Source organism: Ziziphus jujuba, chromosome 12 (genome assembly GCF_031755915.1).
Source record: "Ziziphus jujuba cultivar Dongzao chromosome 12, ASM3175591v1".
Taxonomy (NCBI): domain Eukaryota; kingdom Viridiplantae; phylum Streptophyta; class Magnoliopsida; order Rosales; family Rhamnaceae; genus Ziziphus; species Ziziphus jujuba.
This window is the reverse complement of record NC_083390.1, coordinates 15,569,740-15,587,684: the sequence shown is the minus strand read 5'-3', so window position 1 is coordinate 15,587,684 and position 17,945 is coordinate 15,569,740. Positions and strand designations below refer to the sequence as shown.

The 17,945-nt window shown below is 32.9% G+C and overlaps 1 protein-coding gene and 1 long non-coding RNA gene across 2 annotated transcripts; one reads left to right on the top strand and one right to left on the bottom strand.

The window, feature by feature from the left end:
* Positions 1 to 2,383: 2,383 nt before the first annotated feature.
* Positions 2,384 to 7,644, bottom strand: LOC132800299 (uncharacterized). Its single transcript, XR_009635304.1, has 2 exons — positions 7,134 to 7,644; positions 2,384 to 3,291 (listed from the first exon to the last, which is right to left on the bottom strand). It is a non-coding gene; the product is annotated as an uncharacterized LOC132800299 (long non-coding RNA).
* Positions 7,645 to 10,197: 2,553 nt separating this feature from the next.
* Positions 10,198 to 13,157, top strand: LOC125418600 (probable inactive purple acid phosphatase 2). Its single transcript, XM_048462513.2, has 2 exons — positions 10,198 to 11,031; positions 11,537 to 13,157. Exons 1-2 carry the CDS (start codon positions 10,318 to 10,320, stop codon positions 12,830 to 12,832), a joined length of 2,010 nt encoding a protein of 669 aa, XP_048318470.2. The 5' UTR covers positions 10,198 to 10,317; the 3' UTR covers positions 12,833 to 13,157.
* Positions 13,158 to 17,945: the final 4,788 nt, after the last annotated feature.

Genomic DNA, 17,945 nt, shown 5'->3' with positions numbered 1-17,945 from the left:
ATTTCATAAAAGTGTCTCAAATTTTGCAAAAGAATTGGATGACTGTTCACCCTCGGTAATTCCCGAGGAAATCGTCGGTAACCAACAAATACCTTCTAGGAAAATTACCGATGGTTTCGTCGGTAATTCCCGAGGGTGTACAGTCCATAACATTTTACCAATTTTTTGGGCCCTACAAGTCCCATAACATGTGTTGAATGCAAAAACATGGCAAATAGGGATTCTAAAATTATGCTAAGTAGAGAAAATCCCAAAATTTCATAAAAGTGTATCAAATTTTGCAAAAAATTTGGATGACTGTTCACCCTCGGTAATTCCCGAGGAAATCGTCGGTAACTAACACATACATTCTGGAAAAATTACCAATGGTTTTGTCGGTAATTCCCGAGGGTGTACAGTCCATAACATTTTACCAATTTTTTAGGCCTCACAAGTCCCATAACGTGTGTTAAATGCAAAAACATGCAAAATAGGGACTCTAAAATTATACTAAGGAGAGAAAATCCCAAAATTTCATAAAAGTGTCTCAAATTTTGCAAAAAAATTGGATGACTATTCACCCTCGGTAATTTCCGAGGAAATCGTCGATAACCAACAAATACCCTCTGGAAAAATTACCGACGGTTTCGTCGGTAATTGCCGAGGGTGTACAGTCCATAACATTTTACCAATTTTTTGGGCCCCACAAGTCTCATAACGTGTGTTGAATGCAAAAATTTGGCAAATAGGAATTCTAAAATTATACTAAGTAGAGAAAATTCCAAAATTTCATAAAAGTGTATCAAATTTTGCAAAACAATTGGATGACTGTTCACCCTCGGTAATTCCCGAGGAAATCGTCGCTAACCAACACACAACCTCTGGAAAAATTACCGACGGTTTCGTCGGTAATTACCGAGGGTGTACAGTCCATCACATTTTACAAGTTTTTTGGGCCCCACAAGTCCCATAACGTGTATTGAATGCAAAAACATGCAAAATAAGGATTCTAAAATTATGCTAAGGAGAGAAAATCCCAAAATTTCCTAAACGTGTCTCAAATTTTGCAAAAAAATATGATGACTGTTCACCCTCGGTAAATACCGACGAAACTGTCGGTAATTTTTCTAGAGGGTATGTGGTTGGTTACCAATGGTTTCCTCGGGAATTACCGAGGGGGTACAGTCATCCAATTGTTTTGTAAAATTTGAGACACGTTTATGAAATTGTGGGATTTTCTCTCCTTAGCATAATTTTAGAATCCCTATTTTGCATGTTTTTACATTCAACACACGTTATGGGACTTGTGGGGCCCAAAAAATGTAAAATGTGATGGACTGTACACCCTCGGTAATTACCGACGAAACTGTCGATACTTTTTCCAGAGGGTAATGTGTTGGTTACCGACGATTTCCTCGGGAATTACCGAGGGAATACAGTCATCCAATTTTTTTGCAAAATTTGAGAACTTTTTAAGCAATTTTGGGATTTTCTCTCCTTAGGATAATTTTAGAATCCATATTTTTCATTTTCTTGCATTCAACACACGTTATGGGACTTGTGGGGCCCAAAAAAATTGGTAAAATGTGATTGACTGTACACCCTCGGTAATTACCGACGAAACCATCGGTAATTTTTCCAGAGGGTATGTGTTGGTTACCGATGATTTCCTCAGGAATTACCGAAGGTGAACAGTCATTCAAATTTTGGGATTTATTTGATACACTTTTATGAAATTTTGGGATTTTCTCTACTTAGCATAATTTTAGAATCCCTATTTGCCATGTTTTTGCATTCAACATACGTTATGGGACTTGTGGGGCCCAAAAATTTGGTAAAATGTTATGGACTGTACACCCTCGGGAATTACCAACGAAACTGTCGATAATTTTTCCAGAGGGTATTTGTTGGTTACCGAGGATTTCCTCGGGAATTACCGAGGGTGAACAGTCATCCTATTTTTTTAGAAAATTTGAGAACTTTTTAAGTAATTTTGGGATTTTCTCTCCTTAGGATAATTTTAGAATCCATATTTTTCATTTTTTTGCATTCAACACACCTTAGGGGACTTGTGGGGCCCAAAAAATTGGTAAAATGTGATTGCCATAGGGTTTCGGTAATTACCGACAAAACCTTCGGTAATATTTGAATAAAAAACAAATTGAACGTTTTCATTTTTTAAGCCGTTTGATCACTTACTTTGCCAGAATTTATCATTAATAATGCTACATTTAGCATGTTATTGGTTGGAACACACATGATTGAAGTTGCCGGATGGAATTGTTGTGAGTCTTTTATGATGGTGTACAAATGTCAATTACCGATGATGCATTGGTCATTACCATTGGGCAGTAATATCATCCATGCAATAGTAAGAAACATACAAACAACTGAACCAAAAACTGAAGATGGAATGATATGTTATCAAAACAATACGACAGATGAATTTGACAATAAAAGAACACATAAAGCCAACGTCTATTACTCCAAAACACACGTTACGCGGTTGACCAACTAATTGCATTCCTGACTACATTTCATACACACGCATACCACATAACATGGCCTCATTGTCTGAATATAGCATTATGCGATTGATGGGCGTTCGTTTCAGTGGTGCTGTTGGTTGTTAGTGCTATCAAGAGGTACGGCGGCAGAGAATGATCGGCTGCTGTGACCAACCTGTTTGCACCTCCCGCATCTATATTGATGACGCTCCTCTCCTTGAGATTGAATCCTCTTCTTTCTCGGTCTTCCTGACTGTTTGCCAATTTAAGGTGGAACTACAACCTGGTTTATGACATCATCTGGAGCATGCCACTGACTTTTATCTCCAAGTGGATATATGGTTTCCGAATATGCATCACGGAGTGAGTCAACTGAGTAATGCGCCGAGCAAAGGAAATATGGAGAGATATGTCGATGCTTACATGCTGCAATTGCATGGACACAAGGAAATCCATCAATGTCAAATTCCTTGCATGAGCATGTCTTATTTTCTAAGTTAACAACTCCAACGAACATGCCATGGCCAACAACTTGAAACTCATATAAGTTCATTGGCATAACACGTAAGCCTCTGCCATTATTTGAGCGGTCCTGCATGATTTTTTCCAAGCAATTAGTAACAGGAGTTTGCACTGCAGCAGCGTTTGCATGGACACAAGGAAATCCATCAATGTCAAATTCCTTGCATGAGCACGTCTTATTTTCTAAGTTAATAACTCCAACGAACATGCCATGGCCAACAACTTGAAACTCATATAAGTTCATTGGCATAACACGTAAGCCTCTGCCATTATTTGAGCGGTCCTGCATGATTTTTTCCAACCAATTAGTAACAGGAGTTTGCACTGCAGCGGCGTTAGTTCGACGATCATACCACCACCTTTGCAAGACATCACGAATGTGATCTAGTAATGGCAAAACAAGTTTATCCCTAGCATTAATAAGCACAGAGTTCATGCTCTCTGCAATGTTAGTTGTCATTATGTTGTATCTATTGCCCGGAAAATGTGATCTAGCCCAATATAATATCAACCAATATAATATTAAACACAGTAATCACATAATAAAAGCATTAAAAGTTAACTAAAGACTATAACTGTGGATATTTAGATATCATAAAACATCAACAGCAAGTAGACTTCTCATATAAAACATTTAATATGTCCCCAAGAAGATAATAATCATCAAATGCGGCTCCTACCATGGACCTACCAATAATCCAAACCACAACAGCTGTGGTCCTTGTGGTCCTTAAAATTTTGAATAGAAACCTAAAGTGAAAGAGCTTCATGATATCATAATATGCTGACAACACAATTACAATTGAGTGAATAATCTTCCACCAGTTCCTTTCACCCTAAAGAGAAAAAGTTCATCCCACATAACAAATAGCAGGGAGGGTTGAGCATTTCTTAAAAATTAACAATGTTTCAGAACATGTGACAAATAAATTGCTTAATTTTTAAAATCCTAAAAACTAGTTATTAAGTGCACAGGAGAAAAAAGGTTCTTAGATAAAGGTGGAAATTCTATGGTTCGGTAAAATAAAGTAGAAAGCTAAAGCATAGATATTAATTTGAACATTGTTATACAGATAATGAGGATCCATTAATAGTTCCAACCAAGTCAGAGATCAAAATGCCAACTCCCTGTGTGTAGAATGTACAAATATACAACAATGAAAGGAACTCAATGTTGACCTTAATTTGAAGGTCAGCAAATATGAACTGAACAAGAAGAATATAGGTAATAATACTATTGCACTACTTTGATCAATATAGGAACCAAATGTACCTCCAAAATTCAGAACATCTAAATTTTTTAGTCTGGCTAATGATGAAATGAGGAAAAGCAACATCTAAATTTTGAAGTGCATGTAAATGTTGATATCTATTTGTGCAATTTCAATTGGTTTACTTGTTTTTTCATATGAACACCTTATTTTACATTCATTGTGATTTTGCCTGTTTTCTAATATCTTTTCTTGGCTTTTTTTCCCTTAATGTGTGTGTATTTGTCAATACAATAGATAATATAGTGGTGGCTAACTTCCAAAAAGCATAATTGATTCGCAGCCAAACCGAGGAACTCATATAAAATGTCTTCCTTGCATAGCTCCCATAGTTTTCTATTATTATCATATGTTAACCTATCATTGCATCTTTTAACATGAAGTGCAGAGGGAAATGATTCCACAACATCATAACTGGAGTTTGAGTTAAATCAATAAATGAAAGCCTCAATGGACTGTTTAAATCAATAAACATGTATGAGAAATGACTAAATTAGAAGGGGATAAATACAAAAAATATCAACAAAGAAAATGGAGAACAATATTTGTGAAGTATCTTTTTGACACAAGAATAATTTACTTGAATAAAAGATATTAAAGTAATAATAATAATATAAATAAAACTAGAAAGAAAAATGCATGCTGATACAAAAAAATAAAGGAAAAACAAAGTGCATTTACATTAGATATTAAGTGTTATGAAGCGGTACGAATGCAAATACTTTAAATCGAAAAACTCATTCATAGAACTCAAAGAAAGGCACTGAAAACAATATCACTAAACAATTCACTTCGTAAACCATGATTAATGCTGCAGAATAACACTACCCTAGGAAAACTTAACTCGTAGAGCCCAAATCCAACTAAAGCTACCAAAGGAACAGCTGAAAGTGGACTCAAAAACTTGAAGGATAGATATAGAAAATCTAATTAACAACAGCTTCAGAATTCCAATTGTTTGTAGGACAAAACTATTTTGGAGAAAACGTTAAAAGGCATCAGTGCAAACACTCAACAGCCTTAACAAATATTTGACAATAGTTTTTGTAGTCGAGTTCTATTACTTCACTTTCCTCTCCATTTTCTTCAATCTATATTCCTAGCCAAACCACTGAAAACCATTCTGAATAGGATCATTACAAAATTGTTCAAGATGGTGATAAACAGGATTGGCACACATCCTATGTATGCACAATCATACAAAGAAACCAAAAGATATTACGTGTTACTGTTTGCATTTAGATGGAAATTTCAATTTTTAAATAAAGAGAAGCACTAAAACAAAAGTTAACATCACACTGATAGAACATATTCTCTAAATGAATCAAAGAAACCAAGTTGGCCAGGAAGAGTTTCCAATAACCTACTAAACGGGTGGCTAATATTGATTTAGATTTTCCATTTTCAAAAGAAAAAGTCAAAGAGTAGTTTTAAATTCTCCAAGATTCTTCATATGCTATCACCATTAATGCAAGTACCTTAAACATTTTTTAGCACAAGAAGAATTACGTGTATCATGCAATCAGATTAATCCAATCAAACAACCAATATCAACCAGGAAGACCAGATTGTTTATACCTTTATGTACCTTCCAAATTTAGTTCCTTGATATTTTCTAATAGTGGAACAATAGGCTCTATGACAATATAGATAGCAACCTTTGTCGTATTACCACAAAAAGTTTTAGTCTCCATACTATAAAGGAATGATAAAATATTTTGTTGTTTGACCTGAAAAGAACAAATGTGACCTTTTTATACTAGTAGGTATCGCAAAAAAATTCCTTTACAAAAGGCTAGTAACAGAAGGATAAAGTAGCTAGATAGGGAAACAAAACATGTATTAAAGCTTTAGAAAAATAGGCATACTATCAAACAAAATCTATGGACTTTGAAAAAACAACCATGTTGAGTTAATGCTTGATAAAATCAAAAATTTAAACATTTTTTTACAAAAATATTACACTTAAATTTTATCAGATTATTGGATTTCAAATTTCAGGGATGTGAGAATCTTTCATATCAATTCCCTCTTTGATTTTGATAGGTGTATGTGACAAGAAAATCCACAATGCATCAATCCGCTAATATCTAAATTCAAAAAAGTAGCAACCAAAATATTGAAAATTGCAAATAGAAGAATATTTAAACCAATCTAAGAAACCAAAGAGAATAGGAACTTTCTCAAGAAAAATACTAACCACATCAAAGAGTAAAACAGATGAGAACTTATAGTTCTGACGCTTTACACCATTACGACCAGCAGCTAAATGTCCATCTTAGGCATTACTTCCAGAAAGAGAAAATATACATATAACAGATCCATCATCCTAAAATACCAATTAAAAGTATATCAACATATCATGTATTTATATATGATAAAATTTTCTTAGATTAGAGGAACTGGAGATTGAAATTTGTAATTGACGTATAGGAAATAGCCAATAATAAGATCTTAGGAAGATCTGAGCATATAGACACATCCAAGACTTTAACAGAACAGGTTATGGAATAGCTTCACTACTAAAATTTTCTCTTCATTTGTATGAGCAAAAGCATTATATAATTTCTACCACACACACACAACCCAATAAAACATATCAACAAACAGTTAAAATGCATATGATTTTGGCCCCAAATAATAAAACCCAAAAATAATAGCATTCTAAAAACAAGTTCAGTAATTAATAATTACTATATCCCATGTATAAGATCCATTAACTTAATATTTTCAATTGTAATAATCAACAAAATTTCCAGAACAGCTAATAAAAACAAAAGTAAAAGCAGACCCAAAAAACTAAACGGAACAAAAAGTAAAAGAAGATTTAAGGGGGCTGAATAATCATCGTCACCTGATGAGGTTATTGTTTTAGTTGTCTCAGTGAGTCAGTGAGAGGCAGAGGAATGGGAAGAGTGGTGAGAAGAAGAAGAAGCAGAAGAAGAAGAGGAAGGAGGAGTTTGTTGTAGACCAGCTCGTCAACTCTGAGACCGAGAAAGGCATGACAGAGCTAATTGCTGAGCCTTGGATGCTTCCTCCACTCGCTCCTCCTCCTGAAGAACTCCGATTGTCCCAAAACGCTTCGCCATTCTCTCTCACTTTCTCTTCCTCTTCTTCTTCGTGCTCCGTTTAGGGGAAAAATAGCGTAACCTTACATCTTCATTCTTCCTTTTCACATTTGCAAAGGGTAATATGGGGATATTTGAAAATAGAAGGGTAAAACAAAAAAGGTTGGAAACGGATGGGTAGTTTTCATTAGAGCCTTTAAAACAAGGGTATTAGGCCAAATTTCCCTTACTAAAAATATCCAAATACAAGGAAAGAGAATTGAAGAAAGGTTCGGCAGCCCAGTGAAGATTCCTTATGTCTTTTATCTGAAGAGCTTTGATCACATGTAAAGCATCGGATTCGAACTGGACGTTGCTCCAGTTGAATTGCATTCAAAATAGCTTCCAACTCTGCGATTTTTGGTGTTGGCCTATTTGCACCATAGCCAGTTGGACATTTTTCTTTTTTTTTTTTTCCCTTATCTATTAATTTATTTGTTGGCATGAAAGGAAGGAAGTGTCTTTCACTAATATCTTTCATCTCAGAAGTCTTGAGCTTTCGATGGGAAGATAGTAGAAACACTCTCAATGGCATAGTATAAACCAAAGTGAAATGTCGGATTCCAATGAATTTTGCAGTTAAATTGTATTATGGAATCACTAATAGCCTGAGCTTAGTCTTTTTTTTTTTTTTTTTTTTTGAGTGTATGTGTTTGGGGGGAGGGGGTTTTGAGTGCCTGAGCTTAGTCACTAATGCAGCTCCAACAAAGAGCACGGCATCGTGAGGAAGAGAATTACTTTGCCATTCTCAATATCCTCATCAAAATGTTACCTTTATTTATTCTTTTTTTTTTTTTAATCTCAAAATGCTAAAAAATATAAGCACAATGTTTAAATTGAAGGAAGGAAAAGAAAATGGAAAATAAGTTTAACGAGGAGAAAATATTTATTAATAATTGTTGTTTGGATGATTGGAAAATGAAAAAGAAAGGAAAAGAAAGTATTTATAAAAACAATAATGTTAACTAAATGTTACCACACTTATTTACCAATTGATTTAATTTTTTAATTCATTTGTATATTTAAGAATTAATATTTTTATATTTAGATTATATGAATATGTCAATTAATAATATTTTAACATACATTGATTGTTAAATAAATTTAATAAATATTTTAATATATATAACGTTATTATAATTATAGACATTGTTTAGATGATTACTGATGAAAATAAAAAGAAATAATTTATGCAATTTATTTTTTTTACAAAAATATCTCAATCAATTATTTTTAATTAATAAATTTTTTAGAATATTTAAAGGTTTTATTAAACTATTTTCTTTCTTTTCATTTCTAGTTAAATTTTAGTAGAAAACTAGACTCATTAAAATATATATAATATAATATCTTCATTTCTTTCCCTTTTCATTCTTTATCGTTTCCTTTCCATTTATTTTAATAATCCAAAAAAAAAATGAATAATTTCCTTTATTTTCCCCCCTATTCTATTAATGAGTCAATCCAAGGTGTGGGAAGGCCTTATTATCATATAAGTTGATCTGCAATAAAAAAATAGTAAGAATAATATAATAAATATAAATATAGTATATAATAAATAAAAGGAACGATGTCTATAATATTATTAGAGAGCATTTTTTTTTTTTTAGAAGTTAGGTGTAAATGAATATTTTGAAATAGGAAAAAAAATATATATATATCATACGATTTTTTTTTTTTGGGTAAAAAATATCATATGCGATGATAAATAGTAAAGATATTTTGCACTAATATCTTTTGAACTTTATCCCCTTTTTTTTTCTCTCTCTCTCTTTTTTTTTTTTTTGGCAGCTATATATATATATTTTTAGTTTATAATCTTTAAAAAATTAGCATATGAATCCCCTAAATTTCTCAAACCGAATTTGGTTGCAACCATATTGTTAGCATAATTTATTTTCGGTTACATGTACTTGTTTTGCAGATGAAAGTTTGGAGTAGCTAGGGACAAATTTTTTTATTGGATTTATTGTATGTTGGTATTTCTTAGGTTGAGAATTTGCACTTTGGATTTTTGGTTTTGTTCATCATATAATTCTTTAATTTTCTCTTCAGAAAAAGAAAAAAAATCTTTAAATTTAATTCCCTGCAACCATGTTTAATTTTCTATGTTGCATATTAAATATGCACTATAACGTATACATCTAATATTAAGTAATATATTGCCTTATAAAAATATGTATCATGACATAACTAGCACTATGATACTATGTTTAATGTATTTTATTACTTCTAGTTTTAAAATTTTATATATTATAGTTTTTAGTTTCAAATTTTGATAAAAAATGTCTATTAATAACTTGTTAATTCAAAATCAAATTGTATAAGATTGTAGCAATTTAAAAATTGAGGGCAATGTAATCAGACTTTTAGGCCCAATGCTCAAAATGCAAAAAATTTCAAATTAGAAAAAAAAAAAAAACTAAAATGCAATAAAATTTATATTTTTAAGAGTTTTTTAAAGGAAGGAAAAAGAAAAAAAAAAAAGTCTAAGTTGCCTGTTCCATGATATGGTAGCCCATCTACTCTCACGCTCAAATATTATTTCCATTTCTTTTGGGGTAAAAACTCAAATATTGAGAGAATGCTCTCAAATTAAAAAAAAAAAAATATATATATATATATATATATAAATGATTACACTATATAATCCAATAATTGTTTTCGCTAAACGATGGTCCAAACGTTGTTAATTTTTTAGAAGTAATATTTTTTGCTTAATTAAAAAAGTAAATTACACGAAAGATAAAAAAGAATATCAAGAGGAATATACCAAAATAAAAGAAAATAATAAATAATAAATATCTATTAGCTTCTCAAACATCATCACCAATAAGAATCAACTTCTGCTGCACGTCCTTCCATCTCTGCAGGGCGTTGTCGGACATATCCAACACCGTGAACATCCAAGATCTCCGGCAACCCTCCAAAATGACCGTTCCTGTGGGACCCATATTCTTCTCCAACCTCTTCTTCTTCCTCTCCAACCTCTTCTTCTTCTTCGTCTACCCAACCCAACAGGTCTCAATCTCTATCTCCCCCACCGTCCTCAACAAATCCGGCGACTCCGTCGTCGTCCGGTGGTCCGGCGTCCAATCCCCTTCCAAGCTCGATTGGCTCGGCATCTATTCCCCACCTTCCTCCAAACACGATCACTTCCTGGGCTACGTTTTCCTCTCCTCCTCACCCACATGGGAATCCGGGTCGGGCAACGTGTCGATCCCCCTGGTCAACCTTCGATCCAACTACTCCTTCCGGATTTTCCACTGGACCGAATCCGAGGTCAACCCAAAACGCCAGGATCACGACCACAACCCACTACCCGGCACGGCCCACCTGCTCGCCACCTCGGAGGAGCTCGGTTTTGAATCGGGTCGTGGGCCGGAGCAGGTCCATTTGTCGTACACGGACCGTGACGATGAGATGCGGGTCATGTTCTTGACAGAGGATGGTGGGGAGCGGCTGGTGAGGTACGGGGAGGGACGGGACTCGCTTGGTGACGTGGCGGTGGCACGGGTGAGCAGGTACGAGAGGGAGGACATGTGCGACTCCCCGGCGAATTCGAGCATTGGGTGGAGAGACCCTGGGTTTATCCATGATGGGGTTATGAAGAATTTAAAGAATGGTGTCAGATATTATTATCAGGTAATTGTCATTTGTCACATACCCTTTTGCTGTTTCTTATTAATTTTGGTAATTTTTAGGAGATCATTAAAAAAGTTCCTTTCTTTATATGGCTTATACATATCATTGCCTAAAAATATTAGGATGCTTGTTTAAAATTTTAAATTCATTATTGGGTTATTTTATTTTATTTATTTTGTAATGTTTAAGTTCCAAATCTTTACTTTTGAAAATCACCTCAAGTTCATAGTTATGAGTGTTGTTTAAGCGTGAAACTTAATAATAAGATAACAATGGATTGGTTAAAACTAAATGATGACAAGAGGAATTCCAACTTCCAAAGTTTTAAATTTGTCTTCTTTTCTTGTGATTTTCTGTTGCCTATCAATTTCGATTCTCATATGCATCTAAGAATTCTTTTCGATTCTTATAATGTAGTGTGATTACCTTCTGTCACAAGCATGGAATTTGCCTTAAAATAGAGGCCGTAGCTCCCATTTACTCTATAATACACTTTTCTTAACAGGTTGGAAGTGATTCTAAAGGTTGGAGTGCAATTCACAGCTTTGTGTCACGGAACAGGGACTCCGATGAAACAATTGCTTTCCTGTTTGGTGATATGGGAACTTCAATACCATACTCAACATTTCTTCGTACGCAAGAGGAGAGCATATCGACTGTAAAGTGGATCCTCCGTGATATTGAAGCTCTTGGTGACAAGCCTGCTTTTGTTTCACACATTGGTGATATCAGCTATGCAAGAGGTTACTCATGGTTGTGGGATCAGTTTTTCACTCAGATTGAACCTGTTGCATCCAAAGTTCCGTACCATGTGTGCATTGGTAATCATGAATATGATTGGCCTGAACAACCTTGGAGACCTGATTGGTCCATGCCAATCTACAGGAAAGATGGAGGTGGTGAATGTGGTGTACCCTACAGCCTTAAGTTTAACATGCCTGGGAACTCTTCTGAACCAACTGGAACTCGTGCTCCAGCCACGCGGAACCTTTACTATTCATTTGATATGGGGTCAGTCCATTTTGTATACATGTCGACCGAAACCAATTTTCTACAGGGAAGCAAACAATATGAGTTCTTAAAGCATGATTTGGAGTCGGTTGATCGTGGCAAGACTCCTTTTGTGGTAGTCCAAGGACACAGGCCGATGTACACAACAAGTAATGAAAATAGAGATACTTCTTTAAGGGAAAGACTGTTAGAGCACTTGGAACCTTTGTTTGTGAAAAACAAGGTAACCCTTGCATTTTGGGGTCATGTCCATAGATACGAGAGGTTTTGTCCAATAAATAACTTTACTTGTGGAAGAACGGGCCTTAATGGGGATGATTGGGAAGCATTTCCTGTTCATGTTGTGATTGGTATGGCAGGACAAGACTGGCAACCTATCTGGGAACCAAGAAAAGATCACCCAGATGTCCCAATCTACCCACAACCTAAGTACTCTATGTACCGAGGTGGAGAATTTGGGTACACTAAATTGGTTGCTACAAAGGAGAAGCTTAGACTTTCATATGTTGGAAACCACGATGGAAAGGAGCATGATATGGTGGAGATTCTAGCATCTGGACAAGTTCTCAGTGGCAGCAATGGTGGAGGTGATGTGGATAACAGTATTGACATTGCTGAAGCCAGGAGTAATGTTAAAGACGAGGACACATTCTCTTGGTTTGTCAAAGTAGCAAGTGTTTTGGTGCTTGGGGCTTTTATAGGTTATATTCTTGGTTTCGTTTCACATGCAAGGAAAGAGGCTGTCTCAAGAAATAACTGGACACCTGTTAAGAGCAGTGAGGATACATGAATTAGAAGATCGAATTTGATTCCTCCTGTACTCCAAACCTGCTTGTAGTTAGCATCATCACCTCTTAGTTTGCGATATGGAAGGGGGCTTTGCTATTGTTCATTGTTGCAAGCCCGGAAAACAGGTATGAAATAATCCAAACTTTTGTAACTGTATTACTGCAAAGACTGAAAACTTCTCTGTAAATATTCAAAGATTTTCTTCGTTTGTAATATGATATTTAGCAGTGGCATGTAAAATGAGGTTTATGTCCTTGTAGATGAATACTACTTTGTGCCTTATTGTATTTCTGTTTTGTTCAGCAATAAAAGAAAAACCTTAACAAGATTTTTTCTCAATTAAATGGAGTACCTAACGTGTTCCAATCTAGAAGGAACCAAGTGGATTGATCAACTTTATATAATCACCTCTTAAGTACTATGTTTCTCGTCAGTGAAAGCTGCACTTTATTTATTTATTATTATGTTGCTATTTTTTTTTCTGTTTGCTTGAAAACAAGCATGTTATTTAATCTTTTTTAGGATCGTTTACCAGCACAGTAGGTTAATGGTTAAATCCACCAAATTATTTTTCAAATTTCAGAAACGTTTTTATCTTCTAAAAGGAAAAATGGGTTTGGAATTGTCGATATCTTATTTTCCAAGGAACATAGCAACTGCTTACGCTCTAGATTGACATCTAGGCTCTCTTGCTGCAGAATTTGATGGCTATAATAGTTTCTGGCCTAAAGAAGATACAAAAATATATTTCCAATCCTGCCATGATACTTCCAACTTTCGTTTTATGTTTCTAGTGTTTGGCTCTTTCTTCTTCTCCTCTTTTTTTTATTTTTTTTTTATTTTTTTTTAATATTTATTTATTTTTTTTGGGGGTTCGCTTTGTGTGTGTTGTCGGGTAGAAAGTGTTTGGCTGAATTTAAAAAAAAAATATATATATATATATATAGATGAAGAATAAAAGCCGCAGTGTTCTAACAGAAAAATATTCCGCTATTATGCACTGAAGTTGGAATGTGTTAACTGTGAATTTTATTAAACTATTCCTTCCATTTCTTTGTTTTTTGGTAAATCAGACTTCGTTCCATGTTATATATTTAGGGGGTATTTGCTTCCATTATCCTATATGGGTAATTGATGCAAATGCCCCTCTAAACTTTACTATTTCTCGCACTATTATTATTATTATTTTGAAATAAACATTAGTAACTTTATTAAGACCGAAATAACGATTTACATTATCTTGCAAAATGGACACTAACCAATTAGACCATTGTTCCTTCCAAGACTCAAAAGACTCCAAAGATAGAGCATGATAGCAACATTTTGTTTCACGGTGAGCAAAGTAACATTGAAAACCACCCGTAATAGATAACAGCTTTTTAATATCATGAAGTAAAAAACAATTAATTCCTAAATAAGCATCATCTTCTTTAACCGTTGAGATTGCCATCTTTGAGTCACTGATGTTTTCACCTCCATGAATTCCTGAATTCAAGCAGAACTATTGAGCTTAAACTTTTTAATATCTCTGCACGTTGATCCTTAAACTTCTTTCTTTTGGCATTTAGCTCCTTCTACACAAATATGTGTTGTATTATAATCAGGAGTTGAACTATTTTTCGTCAATTCCCTATGGGAAATGCATGTGGAACGGCATTGCTGGTCATTTCACTGTGTAGATTCGCTAAGAGGGACCAAAATGACAATGTTATATAGTTTAGGGGGGTAAAATTTTAAAAATGTATATTTAAAATTGTCAAAAATAAAACTATAAATTGAAAAAATGGGTAATTAGTGTGTTTCCTTTTAAACTGAGCATGTTTTGATATTTTAGTTCATGAATTAAAATTTTTATTATTTTGGTCTTTGCATTTAAACTTTACTTACATAAATGGTCTTTAAACTGAATTTACTTGCATAAATAGTCTTTAAACTGATAATGATTTAGCACTTTAAGGAGGATTTTTCCAACTAAAATTCAACTTAAGAGACTAATAAAGTTCTTAACAAAAAAAAAAAAAAAAGAAGAATTAAAATGCCAAAATATGTTCAATTTAGGGGGAAAACACATCAATTACCTTAAAACTATTGAGTATTGGTACTTTGAAAAACTTGCAAAAATATTTGTTTAAAAACTTTTACTTGTAATAAGAAAATATTATTTTCAAAACAAAGAAATAAGAAAATAATATATATATACATATATATTGAATACAACTAAACTAGCTTTGAAAAATATATAAAAAAAATTGTTTTTTTTTTTCTTTCATTTTTTTAAAAAAATTATAATTTAAGGGATGTCGTGCGGACGTAAATAATGTAACATACTACGGAAGCCAAGTTTATTATGCAATATGTTGAGTGATGTTTGTCCTCACGGTATTCTTAAATTAGCATATTCATTGGAGTGGAACTGTATTATTATTCAAATTTTTTTCTTTTTTTATTTAATGAAGAAATTATTATATATTTATTTGTAAGCTTCAATTTTTGTTTAAAATTTTTTTTTTCTACCAAATACTTTTTCAGTATTTTTTAGTACCAATAATAAATATTTTTATATTTTTTAACCAACAATTTTACAGATTTTTTTCCTCAAATTTTGGCATTATTGTTTCATAAATTATATAAAAATTGCATTTTGATCCCTTTTATTAGCCTACAAGATAAGAAGACCACTAATGCCTATCCATGCGCCTTGAAGATCGTTATGGTGCAACACATATTCTAGGACAGGGGCTTAAATGATAAAAAAAATAAAAATTTAAGGATTAAAGTGCAAAATTTGATTTAAATTTAGGAGATAGTGGCACCAATTACCCTATATTAATATTAGAATTTATAACGGATATATTTCCCAAAAATATTGGTTCCATTTGGCAATCCATTGTTTTTCATTTTTTTTTTTTAAATTTATAAGCAAATAGTGTGTAACTTACCTACTTTAAATATTTGTTAGTATCAGTTAAAATTTATAAAGTATTTCAAGTAACTATAAATTTCATAAAAAGGAAAAATAAAATTAATAATCGAAAATAATTTCAGAGCATATTTTATTTATTTAATTATTATTATTATTTTTTTTTAAACTTGTAGTTAATAAGATGTCTAACAAATTTCAATTAACATTTAAAAATAACTAAACTACACATAATTAGGTAAAAAACCAAAAACTAACGTGTTACCAAATGAATTTAGCTTTTATTCATCCAAATCCTCATAAAAACATGATCAAGAATTTTGTTTTACCTGTGTATTTTCCATGTTACATGAACAGTATCACACATAGAGATGAAGTTTTACGATAAAGATACATTAAAAATTATTCGTAATGAACAACAAAATTAAACATTTGCTCGGAGACTTACTGCCAATGTTGAGAAAAAAAATAATTATATTTTCATAAGAAACTTGGAGAATGAAAAAGTTAAGGAATAAAGACAACTAGATTTTTTATTGGTGACAATAAAATAGAAGTTTTAGGGGATTTAAAAGAAATGGTGTGGAAGAAATTAAAAGATTGGAAATGTAGACTTCTATTGAAAAGCTGGAAGAGCCATTCTTGTTAAATATGTTGTTCAAGCGATGCTCCTTTATCAAATGTATGAAATGTATTCCATGGAAGTTCCTTCTAAGATATATAAGGACATTCATAGAACTTTTAAAAACTTCTAGCAATGGAAAGTTAAAGTGCATGAAGGTAGTTTTGTCTTCAAGACAAGCAAGATATCTGCTCAAAAAAGGTTGCTGCTTTAATATTAGGGATGATTCAACAGGGGGTATTTGGAAACATTCTTGGATTCCTTGGAACAAAAGATTTATGGCCAAACCAATATTAAATATCGAGCTAAGTTAATTGATACTTGTTAACTCTCTTTAGAATGTAGATTTAGTGAGAAGTATTTTTGTTGAATAACTTGCTGAAAGTATTTTAAAAATCCGTTGGCATAGGAGGGGGCTAAAAGATAAACTCATTTGGTTAGGGAACATGAATGGAAATTTTTCTGTTGAAATAGCATACCTTTTGAACCAAGGTCATAGATTTGATAAATCTAATTGTCAAATCTTCGAGAAATTATGGAAGTTGAAAATGCATGAGAGGCTGGAAATTATTTTGTGGAGCTTGATATCTAATTCTCTCTTGTTAAATGCAATTTGGCTTCTAAATTACAAGATAATAATAAATGTTATGTTATTTTGGTGAAGGAGAGGAAAATGAAAGACATCTTTTTTGTTTCTGTCCTCTAGCTAAAGCTCTTTGCAATGGCAGTCTATGGGGATTTAGAATTGATTAATTCTTTTAGTTCCAAAAATACTATGGACTTAGGCAAATTTATCATTATGCATGCTGATATTATGGATAACGGTCCGTTAAATTCCTACTTTTCTATATGGGGTGCAATTTTGATTGAGAAAATTTGGCAACTTCGTAATGAAGTTCTTATCTAAATGGGAGTATGAATATCAATGATGAAATTTGTAAAGTTTAAAAAACGACTTTGTGAATTTAAAAGAAATGGTAAAAGTCCAAAGCATGAAGGTAGAAGGTCTGTTTCTTCTGTATAACAAATTTGGGCTCTTCCTGAATGTGGAATGATGAAACTTACTATAGATGCAGTTGCCTCTCATAGTGGCAATGGCTATAGTATATAACTTATGATGAGGAAAGGAAAATTGTTGGAATGTGGATTTTTAAACTTAATTCATCGGACTCTTCGATCGGCTGCTGAATCTTATGCAAAATTTAATGCTTTGGAAGTAGCAAGAAGTAATAGTTGAAATAGAACAATATGTGAATCTAATGCACAATATTGTTAAATCTGTATGCGGAACTTATAGCTGTAGCAATTGGGAGCGTGAAGGATTCATAGAGGACATTATAAATATTTCTTTTCTGTTTGAACTTTGAAAATTCTATTGGATTCCTAGATTAGTTTATCTTTCAGCTCATAAGCTATGTAAATCAGATTTGATGGATGATTTTTACATAGGTTGTATATTTTTTGTGTTAATCTCCCTTCTAGATTATGACTATGTTTGGCCAAGTTTTTTTTTGGTTTAAAAATTCTGCTGAAAGGTCAAAATCTATTTTATCAAAAAAGAAAAAAAAAACC

Coding starts and splice junctions, on each gene's coding strand:
- LOC125418600 (XM_048462513.2), top strand. CDS start 10,318: ATGACCGTTCCTGTGGGACCCATATTCTTCTCCAACCTCTTCTTCTTC. Junction 11,032..11,536: donor GTGTCAGATATTATTATCAG/GTAATTGTCATT, acceptor TTTTCTTAACAG/GTTGGAAGTGATTCTAAAGG.